At 44.5% G+C, this 17590-nt stretch overlaps 1 protein-coding gene across 2 annotated transcripts in view; it reads right to left on the bottom strand.

The window, feature by feature from the left end:
- Positions 1–270: 270 nt before the first annotated feature.
- The window catches only part of LOC117360842, a 72469-nt gene continuing 55149 nt past the window's right edge, over positions 271–17590 (bottom strand). The window contains exon 5 of one of the 2 annotated variants that reach the window (XM_033945326.1): positions 271–1044. In XM_033945326.1, coding sequence (XP_033801217.1) covers positions 486–1044 — 559 coding nt within the window. In that variant the 3' untranslated portion in view covers positions 271–485. The remainder of the gene's footprint in view (positions 1045–17590) is intronic. The other variant, XM_033945327.1, reaches the window with a different exon arrangement.

Genomic DNA, 17590 nt, shown 5'->3' with positions numbered 1-17590 from the left:
GCTTGCTGGATGTTCAAGCTATAGAGCCGGTGCCGCCCAAACCCTCGGACTTACGCAGATACTCTATATACTTTCTCGTAACAAAGTATGTTTGTTTGCTTTGTATAATAGTTGGAAAAGCAATAAAAAAGGTATTTTTTATAGATAAACTCCATACCTTAGGCTAGGTAAGGCTTCTATGCTTCCCCTGGTAAAAATCGCTTTTAATCCTTTCATAAGAAGTATAAGAAAAATATTTGACTTGTGAAATTTTCTGTCTTATCAAACACCAATATCTAATTAAATATTTAACTTTACTTTCAATATTCAGACATCAGTTTAAAATAAAGAAATCATGTTATTTACAGAAGGCTTTATTTTACTTAAAATATTACCTATGAGATACATGTTACAAATAAAGCATGGCAGAAAATGTAAAATGCATAAATTTGGTGCTGAATATTTCGAACACATTAAGCACTTAAATAGGAAACATTTTTAGACACTTACTCTCGCACAATAGCACTTAATGAATGTCCTGAATTCAGCATGTCCAACATATCTCTGAAGCTGCCACGCTGAACCCATGCAAAGGAATCTGCATCATCCAATTCTTCTACTGTCATAGAAAAAGGGGATGCACTTGAACTTGCCACTTCTGACATGACTGAATTGTTATGCTTAATTTTTGAAGACTTCTCAATTGTTAGGTCTGGGCTACCTCTGCTGTGCTCATTTTTGGATGGGGCAACCTCTGCAGTAGCTTTGCTTTTACCTGTGCTTTTTGTAGAAAATAGTTTCTTCCTGGTAGTCCCAGGTTTGGATAATCTTTTCCGTTTTACTAGCCCCATTAAGGTTTCAGATTCTTCATTACTGCTTTCTTCAGAGGATTGTGCAAAAGTTGAAGCAACTTTAAAAACATAGAGATTTTCATGTTTTGTCTTACTTTTCTTCTCATCTCTATTTGCTTTAGTTTGACACTCATGTGACTGTTTCAACTTCCTCTGCTTTTTGGTTTTCATGACAGATAATGCTTTTCGTGTCTTCTTACATATCTGGAGATTTCTGTAAAGAATGAAAATATTTTAAATTAAATATTTGAAAACAATTTGTTCTAAAACAAAATAAAAAATAATAATTCTACCCCAGGAGAATCATAGCAAGTATTTTAGTGTATGGTTCCCAAGCTGAACCCTTTAGCACACCAAGTGAACAAGGCTAGTTCTATAGCTCACAACTGTCCTGTATTTCTTAGGGTCCCATATGTATTATTTGTATTGTGTATATACTAAACTAATCACAAGACCTGTGAATATCATATGTGAGAATGTGCACCAGCTCATGGGGTCAGTAACTACAACCTCCATTAATTATTCTAGAACAGAGTTTCTCAACATGTGTTACATGTACCCTTAGGGGTACACGAACAGCTTGTTGGAGGTGTGGCTCTGCATGGGTCTCCCACCCCCTTCTTCCATAATACCTGCTGCTGGGGATCCCATGCCCTCCTTCCTGCTGACGTCAGAGGGAAGGCTTGTAGGTCAGTCATGTGCAGCGTGTAGGAGCCACTGCCTGAGTCCCTGCAACAAGTGCTACTGAAGGCAGGATGAAGCAGCCCAGCTGGACGGCCCTGAAGGAAGAGAGTGCGGCCGTGGAGCGAGCAAGTAAGGGAGAGAGGGGACATGATCTGGGACAAAGGGAGAAAGGAGGGGGGGAGAAAAAGAGTGTTGGGACATGGGAGGGGCACAAATTTGGGATAAAGGCTGGAAGGCAGAGAGGGGGCATGAACATGGGACGAGGGAGGGAGGAAGCAGAAAGAGAGAATTGTTGGGTGCGAGTGATGGAAAGAGATGGGGCACATAGGGAAAGGAAGAAAGAAAAATTGTTGGGCATAGAGAGGGAGAGGATTGATGTAGAGCTGCTTCAGGAAGAGAAGGATGAGGGAAAAATGCTGAATATGGTGGTGGAGAGGGGACAGAGAGACAGACTGAAGGGTATGCAAGGGGGTGGAATGTTGGACATAATGATGGAGGGAACAATGTGGCATGGTGCTGGAGAGGGATAAGAGAAGGAGAAATGGGGTGGAGGGCAGTGGTGAAAAAATGATAGGGGGGATGGGAGAGGGAGAAATGTTAGATGTGGCAGTAAAGAGGGTGGGAGAGATGCACCCTGGCCCTCTCTCTCTCTCTCCCCACTCCCTTTGCAGCAAGGGAGGGAATGAGAGAAAGACAAATGGGCAGTGAGAGAGAGAAGAAGACATGTCTAAAGGGGTGGAGGAGAGAGGAAGAAAAGTTGGACTAATGGGACAGAGAGAGATGCTGGTTAGGGAAGGGAATGAGGTCCAGAGGAGAGGAAGCATGCAGGAGGCAGAAAGAAAGAAATATTGGATGCACAGTCAGAAGGAAGTACAGCCAGAGACTCATGAAATCACCAGACAACAAAGGTAGAAAAAATGATTTTATTTTCAATTTAGTGATCGAAATGCATCAGTTTTGAGAATTTATATCTGCTGTCTATATAATGTACAGTGTCTATTTTTCTACAGTTGTTACTTAGGTGACATTGCATATTTTAAAGTCATCTGCCTTGACCTCTTTGAAAAAAAAAAACAACAACCCCCAAATATAAATGATAATTTAACATTTTCTCTGCCTACAATATTTTTGTGTGCTTTGTGGGGGATTTTTTAATTTTGTGGTTACCATTATACTATATTGTGTGTATATGAAAAATGAATGGAAGAAATAGCATTACAATTAGTACTATTATTATGGGGGTGGGGTCAGGGGCGGAGCTTGGGCAGGGGTACTCAGCTGATATTTGTTAGACTTAGGGGGTTCTTGGCTTCAAGGAGTTGAGAAACTCTGTTCTAGAACATGAACTTCTTTTTTTTTTTTTTATCAAGTTAGTCTTGTAGCTTGAGAAGACATAGAACAGATTAACTGAAGTAGCCCAGAACAGATATGGCAGTGAGAATCAGGAACACATCAGACTTGCTCAACCCCAAATCTGATATTGAAGAACATGAAGGAGCCTCTCAGAAGCATTGGCTTTGACTCCTCAAGAAGGAAACTTCAGTATTATAGAGAAGTATTTCAGAGCACTCGGGAAATACACCCTCTTTTTTTTTATCCTTTTAATCCAAGCACCAAAAGCATTAGAGAAGAGCTAAGCAGACCTCCACAGATCAGACTGCACAACATTGCTGGAATAAGCAACCCGAAGGTCACAGACCCGATAAACCAGAAAAAAAACTAATGGAAAGGTGCAAAAGTCAGTAGGAGAAATGGCAACAGAAAGGAAATGCCCACAGTGTTTCCATTTTAAGCTGAGAGTGAGCAGTGCTAACAAGGGCAGGAAGACAGGTCGTAAAGAAGGCTGCCCACCACTTTGTTGATGGCATTAAAGTAATGAGCTGTCAATGGCTGAAGAAACCCCTGGTTTCCTAAATGGACTATGTTGAAAAATATTAATATCATACCTCCGTCAACATCAGGCTTTAGGTTTGATACCCTATTCTACTGAAGTTTTACTAGTTTTGTACTAGTTTTAGGATGTTAGATAATTGTAATGAGTCAATGTATTATGTTGTCTTGATTATGTAAGTTTACATGATTATGTATGCTCTCTTTGTAAATCGCTTAGGTTTTAAGCAGTGTAGAAATTTTTAAAATAGGGAAAGGGAAATGAAATTTGATACATCACCTTTCTGTGGTTACAATCAAAACGGTTTGTTGTTGTTAGGTGCCATCGACTTGTGCTCGAGTCCTAGTGATTTGATGAATCTAAAAAGAAATTGGTTTTGTGCTAGTCCGGAAAGGTCCTCCAGCATCATCCCCATCATTGTTTTCAACATTTCCAGCCATCTGATTGCAGGTTGCCCTTTTCGCCTGATTCCTTTGATCCTCCCAAACATGTCCTTCTCCAGTGATCTCTCTCTTTTGATGGTATGACCAAAAAGCACATTTACTTACCATAACAGCTGTTATTCAAGGACAGCAGGCAGATATTCAACATGTGGGTGACGTCCTCCATGGAACCCGTAACGGACAGCCTCGCAAACAGACTTGCTTGTAGAACTTTCAAAGAGTTTGCGAGTGCTGCACCGCGCATGCATGAGTGCATTCCTGCCGAACATAGGTCGCACGTCTCCTGTGAGGTACCTCAGTTCAGATAGCTAGCTAAGAAGCCAACCAGGGAAGGTGGGTGGGTTGTGAGAATATCTGCCTGCTGTCCCTGGATAACAACTGTTACGGTAAGTAACCGTGCTTTATCCCAGGACAAGCAGGCAGCATATTCTCAACATGTGGGTGACCTCCAAGCTAACCAGAATGGGATGGTGGGAGTGTTGGCAATTTAGGAGAATAAATGTTGTACAACTGACTGACCAGAGGTGAGTGCAATGAGAAAAACCACTTTCCAAGTGAGATATTTAAGATGAGCCGAATCTATTGGTTCGAATGGAGGCTTCATCAAGTAAGAACAAGACTGAGATCCCAAACCACTGGAGGCGGCTTCAGAGGTAAGTTGACTTTGAAAACTCCTTTCATAATTCTGGAAACCACGGGATGAGCAGAGAGAGGATTCCTTTCAATAGGCTGATGAAAAGCAGTAATGGCACTGAGGTGGACTCTAATAGATATGGATTTGAGTCCAGAGTGAGATAAGTGTAGCAGGTAATCCAAAACTGAAGACAAGGAGGTAGATTGCGGGTCCTTGTGATGAGTAGTACACCAAGTAGAAAATCTAGTCCATTTCTGGGTGTAACACTGCCTAGTGGACTGCTTCTTGGAAGCCTCTAGAATGTCCTGTACAGATTGAGAGAACTGTAGAGTAGCAGTTAGGTTGAGAGGTACCAAGCTGTCAGGCGTAAAGACTGCAGGTTGGGATGAAGCAGAGACCCTTGACTCTGTGTAAGCAGAGAGGGAAATACTGATAGAAGTAGAGGCTCCCTGCTGCTGAGCTGAAGTATAAGGGAGAACCAAGGTTGTCTGGGCCACCGAGAAGCTATCAGAATCATGGTGGAATGCTCCTTCTTGAGTTTGCAAGAGTCTTGAGAATCAGAGGGAATGGAAGGAACACATAGAGAAACTGATTCGTCCATACCAGAAGGAAAGCATTTGCCTCGAGGCAATGAGGAGAGTATATCCTGGAGCAAAACTGAGGCAGTTTGTTGTTGTGGGGAGACGCAAAGAGATCTATCTGAAGAGTTCCCCATTGAGCAAAAATGTGATGAAGAGGCAAGGAATTCATTAAGTTGTAGAAGATGACTTAATTTGTCCACCAGACAGTTTTGCCGCCCTTGGATGTAGACAGCTCGTAGGAAGATGTTGTGAAGGATTGCCTAATTCCAGAGCTTTAGAGCTTCCTGACAAAGAGGGAGATATCTTGTTCCTCCCTGCTTGTTGACATAGTGCATGGCGACTTGGTTGTCTGTTCGAATGAGGACTACCTGGTCGTGAAAGCTGAAAAGCTTTGAGAGCACTAAAGATCGCTCTGAGTTCCAACAGATTGATATGACACTGACGATCCGTGCTGGACCAATGGCCTTGAATACGGAGACCATCAAGATGAGACCCCCAATGGTAGGTTGAGGAATCTGTCGCGAGACCCTTCTGATGAGGGTGGGTGTGAAATAACAAACCTCTGGAAAGATTGGAAGAGAGCATCCACCAATGGAGAGACTGTCTTAACGAAGGAGTCACTGTAATGTGTTGAGAGAGTGGGTCGGAAGCTTGCTGCCACTGAGATGCCAGGGTCCACTGAGGAATTCTGAGGTGAAGTCTGGCAAAAGGAGTCCCATGAATTGTAGAAGCCATGTGACCGAGGAGAACCATTATTTGCCTTGCCGAGAGTGAAGTGAAGGAAGACACTCATTGACAAAGGTGGATGAGAGTGTCCTGATGTGATTGAGGCAGGAATGCTCTGAGTTGAACAGTGTCCAGTATGGCTCCAATAAACTGTAGAGTTTGAGAGGGTCTTAACTGGGACTTTGGAAAATTGATTTCGAACCCAAGACTTTGGAGAAACGCTATAGTCCGTTGGGTAGTTACAATAACCTCCTGTTGAGACAATGCTTTGATGAGCCAGTTGTCCAGATATGGAAAGACTAAGACCCTGCGTCCACAGGGCTGCAGCCACCACCACCAGGCACTTCGTGAAGACTCTGGGAGATGAGGCGAGGCCGAAAGGAAGGACCCAGTACTGAAGATGTAGATTCCCTACCCGAAATCTTAGGAACCTGCGAGAGGCTAGATGAATTGGAATACGAGTATAAGCCTCTTTGAGATCTTGGGAGCGTAACCAATCGCCTAGATCCATCAGGGGATACAGTGTTGGAAGAGAGAGCATCCAAAACTTTTCTTTGACAAGAAATTTGTTGAGAGCTTGGAGGTCCAGGATAGGTTGCAAATCCCCCATCTTCTTTGAAACTAGCAAATAACGGGAATAAAAGTCCATGTCCTGTTGGGTCAAGGGGACCTCCTCGACAGCTCGGAGACAAAGAAGGGCCTGAGCCTCCTGAAGAAGAGAAGTTGCGACATATTGGAAGGAAACTCACTTGGAGGGAGATCTGGTGGAATTTGGAGAAATTGAAGCAAGTAACCCTCTCAGATGATGGTGAGAACCCAGAAGTCTGATGTAATCTGCTCCCACTGTTGGTAAAAGTGATGGAGCCGACCTCCTATGGGAAGGAGAGAAATCTGATGGATGAAGGTGGATGTTATGCTCAGACTTAGATTGTCAAAAAGACTGGGCAGGCTTAGCCGCAGCAGGAGTCTGGGGTTTCTGTTGACGCTGCTGCTGTGGTTGTTTCCTAGGCGGAGGCCTGGAGAAAGCCGGAGTAGATTTCTGTGGATATCGACATGGAAGTGGCCTATAAGGCTTGGAAGCTGGAGGTTTAGCCTTAGGTTGAATCAAAGAGTCGAATGACTGCTCATGCTCAGAGATGCTTAGTAGCAGCCTCAATAGCGTCGTCAAAGAGCTCATTACCTTGACACGGTAAATTGGCTAGATGATCCTGCAAGTTAGGGTCCATGTCCATAATACGTAGCCAAGCCAGACGTCGCATTGCCACCGCAAAAGCAGTGACCCGAGATGACATTTCAAACGCATCATAAGTGGCTTTAAGCATGAAGAGACATATTTGTGAGAGGGTCTGCTGAAGTTCTTGAAACGCAGGTAAACGCTGCTCAGGCAGATCAGGAAAGAAGTAGGCCATGGTCTTAATGCAGTACTTTAGGTAGGATCCTGTTTGCCATCATAGAATTTTGATATAGACGGCGTCCAAATTTATCTTTTTTATTTATAATTTTGAATACTTTACAATTTCTAAGAGTTCAAAAGAAAAAAGGATATCACATAAAATAAAGTAATACATAATCAAATCCTACATACAAAGTTCCTTTCAAGCCCACATTAATGGGGAGTATATCTTGCTATTTCTAATAAAATAAAGTTCAGAAAATATAAAGAATGGTGAAGTATCAGCTGTTAAAGCGTCCAAATTTATCCATCGTGTGTCCCTCTCTGCCTTGAGGGACGGCAGCGTAAACCGTTGTGGGATTAGATTTTTTTAAGAGATGATTCCACCACTAAGGATTGGTGAGACAATTGCGGCTTCTCAAACCCTTTACAAGGAATCGTGCGATAACAGATTCCATTTTAAAGGGGATAGCCAGGATTGAATAAGGAGTCTCAAGATTCCTGAGAAAAGTTTGTTTCAAAACAGGATTCATAGGAAGTCTCTTGTGTCCTTTGGCGAATGTGGCAATTCCATCTCAGCCAAATGAATTTTGAAAAAGATGTGGATTTTGAAGCCGAAGATTCCTCAGGAGAAGTGAAGTGAGACCTAGGTGCCGCTGAATAAGAAGGAGGAGCCTCCCTGGAGTATTGTGAAGGAAGGTCTGTATCCAACGTAACAGTCACAGAAGAAGCTCCGCTGTGTGATATAGGTGGAGTCAGAGAGTGCTTACGTTTGAGAAGTCTCGACAGAGGAGTCCCAGGAGTATGAGGAATTAACAGCCTCGACTCATGCCTCATAGAGACAGGCGAAGGAAGATCCCTCGTAGATGGTCTGAAGAGAGGAGTCCAGGACCTGGATGGGCCTCAAGGCGTAGACGTACGAGACATTGAAAGCTTCAGAGTTCGAGACCTATGCCTGGGCTTGGAAGGGGTCTCGATGGGCCTCGACAAACAAGGCATAGGAGACTCTGGACTCTTCATAGGAAAGTCTTTACTCTTCTTTGAAGCGAGGTTCCTCAAGGATGAGGAGTGCTTCGAGTGAGGCCTTGAACGAGGCTTCTCCACCACGTCTCGAACAGGTTGAGTAGCTGGAGACCCTGGACCTGGAAGGACAAGGCGAGGAGTCCCTGGAAGACAAGGGTCGAGACCAAAGAGGTTTTGCTTGTGGTGCCTCGATAGTATGCTCCGGTTGGCTCACAGAAAGCAGGGCTGAGGCAGGGGCCAGCTTGGCCCAAACAGTGGTAAGCTGCATGGTCAATATGGCTTGCAGCATGTCCTCGAAGACAGGCACTGACACCAATGACTCTGGTCTGAAAGGTGCAGCAGTGCGCTCCATAGAGGGTGGCCTCGAAGATGAGTATTCCTTATGTTTGGAGGCACGCTTAGGAAGAGGTTTCGTAGAGGCTGGCACGACTGCACTTGTTGCCTGGATTGCCTGAGACTCAGCTGGAGGCTACTTAGGTAGCGTACCTGCGGAGGGAAGAGGAGACTTGCCTGAGGATGAGACCTTTAGAGGCACAGCAGACGAGGCCTTCAAGGACAAGGGCAACTTAATCGAGGTCAAGGACTTGGATGTCGAGGCCGCCATGGGGGGGGGGGGGGTGTCGAGGCTGAGGCCTTTTCTGCAGACGACTTCATAGGACCAAAGAGCTCCACGATGCCTCCAAAGAGCTCATTTTTGAAGGATAGCACAGCGCTGGTAGGACTCAGGCCAATGTTCAGGCCCCCAAGTACTTGATACACCAACGATGGGGGTCGGTGAGAGAAATCACCCAATTATACTGACTATACTTCTTAAACCCGGTAAGAGGCGGGGACATAGAAAAAAAATACAGCCGCTTTGCGTCCTTGGGTTTTTTGTCAAAAATTTTCCACTCAGTCTCGAACCCTCTATCGCCTTTTCCTGGTCCAGTATCCTTGTTTGATACTCTAGTCCGGTGTGTCGATGTCAGATCGACTATCGGCTTTCCCCTTTTCCTCAGTTTAAAGCCATGTCTAGGAAAAGGGGAAAGCCGATAGTCGATCTGACATCGACACACCAGACTAGAGTATCAAACAAGGATACTGGACCAGGAAAAGGCGATAGAGGGTTCGAGACTGAGTGGAAAATTTTTGACAAAAAACCCAAGGACCCAGGGAACTGACAAAACCAAAGAGCAAGGAGCAGGGAACCCAGGAAACTGACAAAACCAAAGAGCAAGAAATGAAGAAAACAGTCAGAAGGACATCCAAAAAAGGGGAAGCAGGCTGAGGATGAGATAGACACACCACAGGAGGGAGATGAGGACAAAACAGACACACCACAGGAGGAGGATAAACAAAGCGAGGCCCGGGGACTGGAAGCCCATGAGGGGGTAGGCAGGAACACCAGTTTAGAAGAGGTATGCAGGCAGATTGATAGGCTCAAGAGCAATAAATCCACGGGTCCGGATGGCATCCATCCAAGGGTCATCAAGGAACTGAAAGGAGCCATAGCTGAACTGCTTCAACTAATAGCCAATCTGTTAATCAAAACAGGAAAGGTTTCGGAGGTCTGGAAGGTGGCAAATGTTACGCTGATCTTCAAAAAAGGTTCAAGAGGAGACCCGGGAAACTACAGACCGGTAAGTCTGACCTCGGTACCAGGAAATATGGTAGAAGCGCTGATAAAGGACCACATCATTGATCACCTTGACGGACACGGTCTGATGAGGACCAGCCAGCACGGTTTCAGCAAAGGCAGATCTTGTCTGACAAACTTGCTTCACTTCTTCGAGGAAGTGAACAGGCAGATAGACAAGGGCGACCTGGTCGACATTGTATATCTGGATTTTCAGAAGGTTCCGCATGAACGACTACTTCGGAAAATTGCGAGCCATGGAATCGAGGGTGAAATACTCATGTGGATTAGAAACTGGCTGGAGCATAGGAAACAAAGAGTGCGGGTAAATGGACAATACTCGGACTGGAAGAGCATCACCAGTAGTGTGCCGCAGGGGTTGGTGCTTGGACCCGTGCTCTTCAACATCTTTATAAACGATCTGGACATAAGAACGACGAGTGAGGTGATTAAATTTGCGGACGATACGAGGTTATTTAGAATAGTGAAGAAATAGGGGGACTGCGAAGATCTGCAACGTGACATAATCAGGCTCGAGGAATAGGCATCGACATGGCAAATGAGGTTTAACATGGATAAGTGTAAGGTGATGCATGTCGGTAACAAAAATCTCATGCACAAATACAGGATGTCTGGGGCAGTACTTGGAGAGACCTCCCAGCAATGGGACTTGGGAGTTCTGATTGACAAATCGATGAAGCCGTCCACGCAATGTGCGGCGGTGGCAAAAAGGGCAAACAGAATGCTAGGAATGATAAAGAGGGGAATCAAAACAGATCAGAGAAGGTTATCATGCCACTGTACCAGGCCACGGTGCTCCCTCACCTGGAGTACTGCGTCCAGAACTGGTTGCCGTACATGAACTAGGATACGGTACTACTCGAAAGGGTCCAGAGAAGAGCGACTAGGATGGTTAAGGGGTTGGAGGAACTGCCGTATAGCGAAAGATTAGAGAAACTGGGCCTCTTCTCCCTCGAACAGAGGAGATTGAGAGGGGACATGATCTAAACATTCAAGGTACTGAAGGGAATAGACTTGGTAGATAAGGACAGGTTGTTCACCCTCTCCAAGGTAGGGAGAACGAGAGGACACTCTCTAAAGTTGAAAGGGGATAGATTCCGTACAAACGTAAGGAAGTTCTTCTTCATCCAGAGAGTGGTAGAAACTGGAACAATCTTCCGGAGTCTGTCATAGGGGAAAACACCCTCCACGGATTTAAGACAAAGTTAGACAAGTTCCTGCTGAACAAGGACATACGCAGAGAGGGCTAGTCTCAGCTATAACGCTGATCTTAGACCAGAGGGCCACCGCCTGAGCGGACTGCTGGGCATGATGGACCACTGGTCTGACCCAGCAGCGGCAATTCTTATGTTGTTATGGTTTTTTTTTTTCAATGGCACCGATATTTTGCATGCATTACACATACAAAATATCTATCCCATTAAAAAAAGAAAAAAAAAAGTTCCCAACCAGAAATGACAGCCCTCCCAATGACCCCCAACAAATGCGGCCCACCACCCAAACCAGGCACCACTGAGCCACTACCCCCAACGCAAAACAAATGGCATGAGGAATGCCCACTCCCTCCTGCCATCCCAGTGACACCCCTGCAGAAAAACTGCAGGAGGGATGCCCACTCCTTCCATACACAAAGGTGCCCCACATCACTCATTCCCTACCCCCCTTTAAAAAATAAAAATATGTCAGGAGGAATGTCCACTCCCTCCTGCCATGAAGGCTCCCCATACCAATCGCCCTCCAAATCATCCCCTCCCCTACCCAGACAAAAAAGGCAGGAGAGATGCTCACTCCCTCTTGCCTACGGAGGCCCACCCTCAATCCCCCCGTACCTTTTAAGTTGGGAGCAGGAGGGGCACTCAGTCCCTCCTCCTCCGAGACAACCAAGTCTAAAATGCCGGGTCTTTCCCTCCCCAGTGCATCTTGTGATGCATGGGGAGGGGCCTAAAGCCCTGATTGGCTCAGTTGCCTCCCACTCCTCCCACTGTATCCAGGACAAAAGTCTTTCACAAAAATATGCAAGCCTTTACAACAAAGGATTGGAAGACTTGTTAGGCCTGCATATTTTTGTGTATATGTTGTATATGTATCAGTTTTTTATATACATTTTTATATACAGTAAGTGAATGTAATTTACAGGATAGTATGGCACAGGACCTGCTTACATTGGAAAGATGGTCCTCGACCTGGCAGCTGGGCTTCAACGCTGGGAAATGCAAGGTTATGCACCTCGGTAGCGGTAATCCATGCAGAAATTACACCTTGAATGGAGAAACTTTAACTCCCCCACTATCAAACATTCCGGAAACTAACCAAAACCTACCTCTTTGACAAGTTCCTCTGATTAACCCTCCCTCCCCTCCTGACCTCCCCCCTAGACCCTTACCGCCTCATGCAACACTGCTATCTGTAACGCTGCTGTATCTAACTATAGCAATTGTATAGCAATTGTAACCACTCTGAACATATAACCTAGCTGCCAAAATAACTTCACAGTATATTTACTGTCAAAAATGTAATGGTAACTTGACCGAATATGTATCATCCAAAATGTAAATCTAATATTAACGAAATTGTAATATCGCTGTAAATGTACAGTCTCTTCTTCTGTTAACCGCATAGAACTTTCATGGTAATGCGGTATACAAGAATAAAGTTATTATTATTATTAGTAGTAGTAGTACTTCGGCGGAACGAGACCTAGGAGTAATCATCAGTGCAGACATGAAAACTGCCAATCAGGTGGAGAAAGCTTCATCTAAAGCAAGACAGATGATGGGATGTATCAGTAGAAGCTTTGTCAGCAAGAAGCCTGAAGTCATAATGCCATTGTACAGAACCATGGTGAGACCTCATCTGGAATACTGTGTACAATTCTGGAGGCCACATTACCGTAAAGATGTGCTTAGAGTCGAGTCGGTTCAACGGATGGCCACCAGGAGGATCTCGGGTCTCAAAGGTCTCTCGTACGAGGAGAGACTAAACAAACTACAGCTCTACACTCTAGAAGAACGTAGGGGGAGGGGAGACATGATTGAGACATTTAAATACATCACAGGACGTATCGAGGTGGAAGATGATATCTTCTTTCTCAGGGGACCCTCTGTCACCAGAGGGCATCCGCTCAAACTCAGGGGCGGGAAATTTCATGGCGACATCAGGAAGTACTTCTTCACAGAAAGAGTGGTTGACCGTTGGAATGAGCTTCCAGCACAGGTGATCGAGGCCAGCAGCGTGCTGGACTTTAAGAATAAATGTGATACCTATGTGGGATCCCTACGAGGGTCGAACGGGAACATCAGTCGCTATGTATAGACTTAAGAGGATGGGTCAGCAGACTTGATGGGATGATCGAGACCTGCATTGTGTTGGACTTTAAGAATAAATGGGACTTTAAAAATAAATGGGATGCCTATAGGGGATCCCTAAGAGAGTCAATCTGAATAAATAGTCACTAGGTATAGACTTAAGAGGAAGGGACAGTAGGGTGGGTAGACTTGATGGGATATAGCCCTTTTCTGCCGTCATCTTCTATGTTTCTATCTCCAAATGCCTGTTACTTACCACTGTTGCTCTTGTTCAACATCAAGTTACGAAAAAGAGCCGTTTTCACCATCTGCCAATTAAAAGGTTAAGCTTAGGTCCGTTTCTCCTAGGTGGATTTCCCCGTTCTAGAAAATTTAAGAAGTTCATTTTTTATTGTATATACCGGTGACTCTCAAACATTTTTTTAGCTCTGGTACACTAAACAGAACAGGTATTTTTTTGTGGCACACAACAAAAAACCAGAGCAAATGTTTTTTGCAGCACATTATAATTGAAATTAAAAAAACTGCAAAACCAAGAAATAGTTAGATTTGAGAGTTATTTATTTATTTAAAGTTCTTTAAGTTAAGTATGGGTAATTGTAACAACGGTGAAATTAAAGTAGCTAGAATTGTAGATAGGCGGATTATAAATAATTTTAAATAAATAAAAAATAGAATTGCTATAATCAATGTGATGTATGTGCTTGGTTTTGAGTGCAAATCAATTCAAAATGTGGCTCGATACTTGATAAGCAAACATGCATTTCATCATCCACCATCTGCAGTCGTTCTCTTTTTTTTTTTATTTCGATTTAATTTCTGTCAGATCTGAAAATCCAAGTTCGCAAAGATAAGAAGATCCAAATGGTAACAAAGCCTTGATTGCTTTGTTGCTCAAATTAGGATAACTACTGCATAAAAAAATAAAACTAAAATTACTTGCCATTAGTTTTCAAGGACCAATCACGTCAAAGACAGCGACTCTTCCTAGACTCTTACAGTCAGCTTTGCCTGGGTAGCAGAGGTGGTCAATGAAGTTAAATTAATACTGGAGGGCTCACTTACTACTAAGCTGCAGCCCATTGTCGACAAATTAGATACTGTGGACACACACATCTGGAGGCCTTACACAACGAGTTCCCTACAAATCAACAGCGCATATCTACATTAGAGGACCACATGCAGCAACGGGAGAATGGCCATCAGTGTCTGCGAGTGCAAATCACGGTCCTCAAGGAAAAGATAGGACCTGGTCCCATCAGGGGAATCTGCGACTGATTGGACTTTCGGAAACAATTTAAGGATGTGTTCAGTTTGTCAGCGATGGCTTTGTCCTCCTTTAGCACTCCCTTTATTCCATGGTCATCCAACGCCCTCACCACTTCCTTCGCGGGTTGTTTCCCTTTAATATACTGAAAGAATGGCTTGAAGTTTTTCGCCTCCAGGCTATTTTTTACTCGTAGTCTCTTTTGGCCCCTCTTACCACCTTGTAGCCCTGCTTTGATGTTATTTGTGCTTTTTCCAGTTTTTTTCCGTTTTTGACCTTTTCTATTCCTTAAACGAAGTCTTCATGTCTTTGATTGCTTCCTTTACCGCTACAGTGAGCCACATCGGTTCCTTGTTCTTTTTCCTCTTGGATCCCTTGTTGATACACGGTATATATAGATTTTGCGTCTCGGTGACCGTGTCCTTAAAAACGGACCATGCTTGCTCTAGCGTTTTTACAGTGCTTATCCTCTTCTTAATCTTTTTCCCCACTATGCCACTCATTCCTTCGTAATTTCCTTTTCAGAAGTTCAGTGCCGTGGCAGACGTTCTGGATCAATGTTTTGCCCCTGTGTCCAGGTTGAAGCATATCATATTGTGATCACTGCCTCCCAGCGTCCCTTCTACTTCTACACCATGCGCCGGTCCTCATAGTCCATTTAGAATTAAGTCCAGAATTGCATTTCCTCTCGTATTTCCTTGACAAGTTGTTCCAGGAAGCAATCACCTACAGCATCCAAGAACTTGGTCTCCCTTCTGCAGCTAGAGGTGCCTAGGTTCCAGTCTATCTCAGGATAATGAAGTCACCCATGATAACTGCGTTGCCTCCCTTGCAATTGCATTCAATCTCGTCCGTCATCTCTCCATCAATTTCTTCAGACTGCCCTGGGGGGTCGGTAGTAGATGCCGATCTTCATTTCCATTCCTTTTGTTCCCAGAATTTTGGCCCATAGAGACTCTACCTTATTTTTTTTTCTGGCGTGTTCTCTCCAGTAGACTCAATTTCTTCTTTAATGTATAGGACAATACCCCCACCTTTTTGACCTACTCTGTCTCTGCGGTATAGCTTGTATTCCGGTAGCACAGTGTCCCAGATGTTTTCCTCGTTCCACTATGTCTCTGTGATGCCGATGATGTCAAAGTTATCTTTTTGTGCCATAGCTTCCAATTCCCCCATCTTATTTCTTAGGCTTCTTGCGTTCATGTATATACACTTCAGTTTGCGGCCTGTTAACTTCTTGTAATTCCTTTCCTCTTGTGTCCCTTTCGATCCATCAGGATTTCCGTCTTGCCTATGATCCGTGGAATCCCTCTGGGTGAACCTGGCTAGAGGAAACGAAAAATGCCTGTATCTTGGTATGATATACAGACCTCCAAGACAACAGGCAGACAAGGATATGGAATTAATCGAAGACATTAAAAACATCACTTTGCGTGGGGACACAGTACTGTTAGGGGACTTCAATATGCCCGATGCAGAATGGAACGCACTTTCTGCAAAAAACAGCAGCAGCAGAAGGTTCAACAAAGGTCCTTAACTTTCGGGGCACTGACTTCAAACGCACGGGAGATTTCGTCCATTGGGCGCTGCAAGACCATGCTGAAACCAATAATGTAGAGGCTGAAATCTACCCTACATGAAGCAACAAATCGCTATATAAAAACAGTAAGCAAACGACGGAGAAATAACAGACCCCAGTGGTTCACTACAGAAATCTTGGACCTCGTTAAGAAAAAGAAAAAAGCATTTGTTTCCTACAAACAATCAGGAAGAGGAGAGGCAAAAGAAGACTATCTGGCCAGGTCCAAAGCTGTCAAAACGGCAGTCAGAGAGGCCAAGCTTCGAATAGAAGAGAATCTAGCAAAGGACATTAAGAAAGGGGATAAATCCTTCTTCAAGTACATCAGTGATAGGAAAAGAAACACAGATGGGATAGTACGCCTTAGGAAAGCAGACGGGACTTATGCAGAATCAGATTCCGATAAAGCCGAACTACTAAACGAATACTTCTGTTCAGTCTTTACCTGCGAGGCGCCAGGGTCAGGTCCACAGTTGCAAGCAAGGCAAAGCTCAGAAGACCCGTTCTGGAATTTCGAGTTTACTCCCAGCAGCGTCTACTGTGAACTTTCAAGACTCAAAGTGAACAAAGCCATGGGACCGGACAATCTACACCCCAGGGTGCTTAGAGAGCTGTGTGATGTTCTGGCAGAGCCGTTATCCGTGCTCTTCAATCTTTCCTTGAGTACGGGAAGAGTCCCCTTGGACTGGAAAACAGCCAATGTAATCCCACTCCACAAAAAGGGCTGCAGGACAGAGGCTGAGAATTACAGATCAGTGAGTCTCACATCCATAGTGAGTAAACACTCATGGAAACACTAATTAAGCATAAATTAGATACGATCCTGGACGAGAAGAATCTATGGGATCCCCGCCAACATGGATTTACCAAGAGCAGGTCCTGCCAATCCAATCTAATTAGCTTCTTTGACTGGATAACAAGGAACTGGATGTGGGGAGTCCCTAGACATCGTGTACTTGGACTTTAGTAAAGCTTTTGATAGCGTCTCACACCGCAGACTATTGAGCAAGATGAAATCAATGGGACTGGGAAAAACATTAACTGCTTGGGTCAATGATTGGCTAAATGGTAGACTTCAGAGAGTGGTGGTGAATGGTGCCCCTTCAAAAACGTCAGAGGTGATCAGTGGAATGCCGCAGGGCTCGGTCTTGGGCCCGATCCTCTTCAACATATTTGTAGGAGATCTGACTCAGGGGCTTCAGGGTAAAATCACATTTTTCGCCGATGACGACAAACTATGCAACCTAGTAAGTAAGAGCACTTTGCCAGACAGTATGACGCAGGACCTACTTCTATTGGAACATTGGTCCTCGACTTGGCAGCTAAGCTTCAATGCTAAAAAATGTAAGGTCATGCACCTTGGCAGCAGGAATCCGTGCAGAACTTACACGCTAAATGGTGAGACCTTAGCTAGGACCAAGGCGGAACGTGATTTGGGGGTGATCATTAGCGAAGACATGAAGACTGCCAATCAAGTGGAGAAGGCTTCATCAAAGGCAAGACAAATGATGGGTTGTATCCATAGAGGTTTTATCAGCCGGAAGCCCGAAGTTATAATGCCGTTGTACAGATCCATGGTGAGGCCTCATCTGGAATAT

This window comes from Geotrypetes seraphini, chromosome 5, assembly GCF_902459505.1.
Source record: "Geotrypetes seraphini chromosome 5, aGeoSer1.1, whole genome shotgun sequence".
NCBI classification, from domain to species: Eukaryota; Metazoa; Chordata; class Amphibia; order Gymnophiona; family Dermophiidae; genus Geotrypetes; species Geotrypetes seraphini.
The sequence above is the reverse complement of the archived record's forward strand: the minus strand, read 5'-3'. Positions and strand labels throughout refer to the sequence as shown.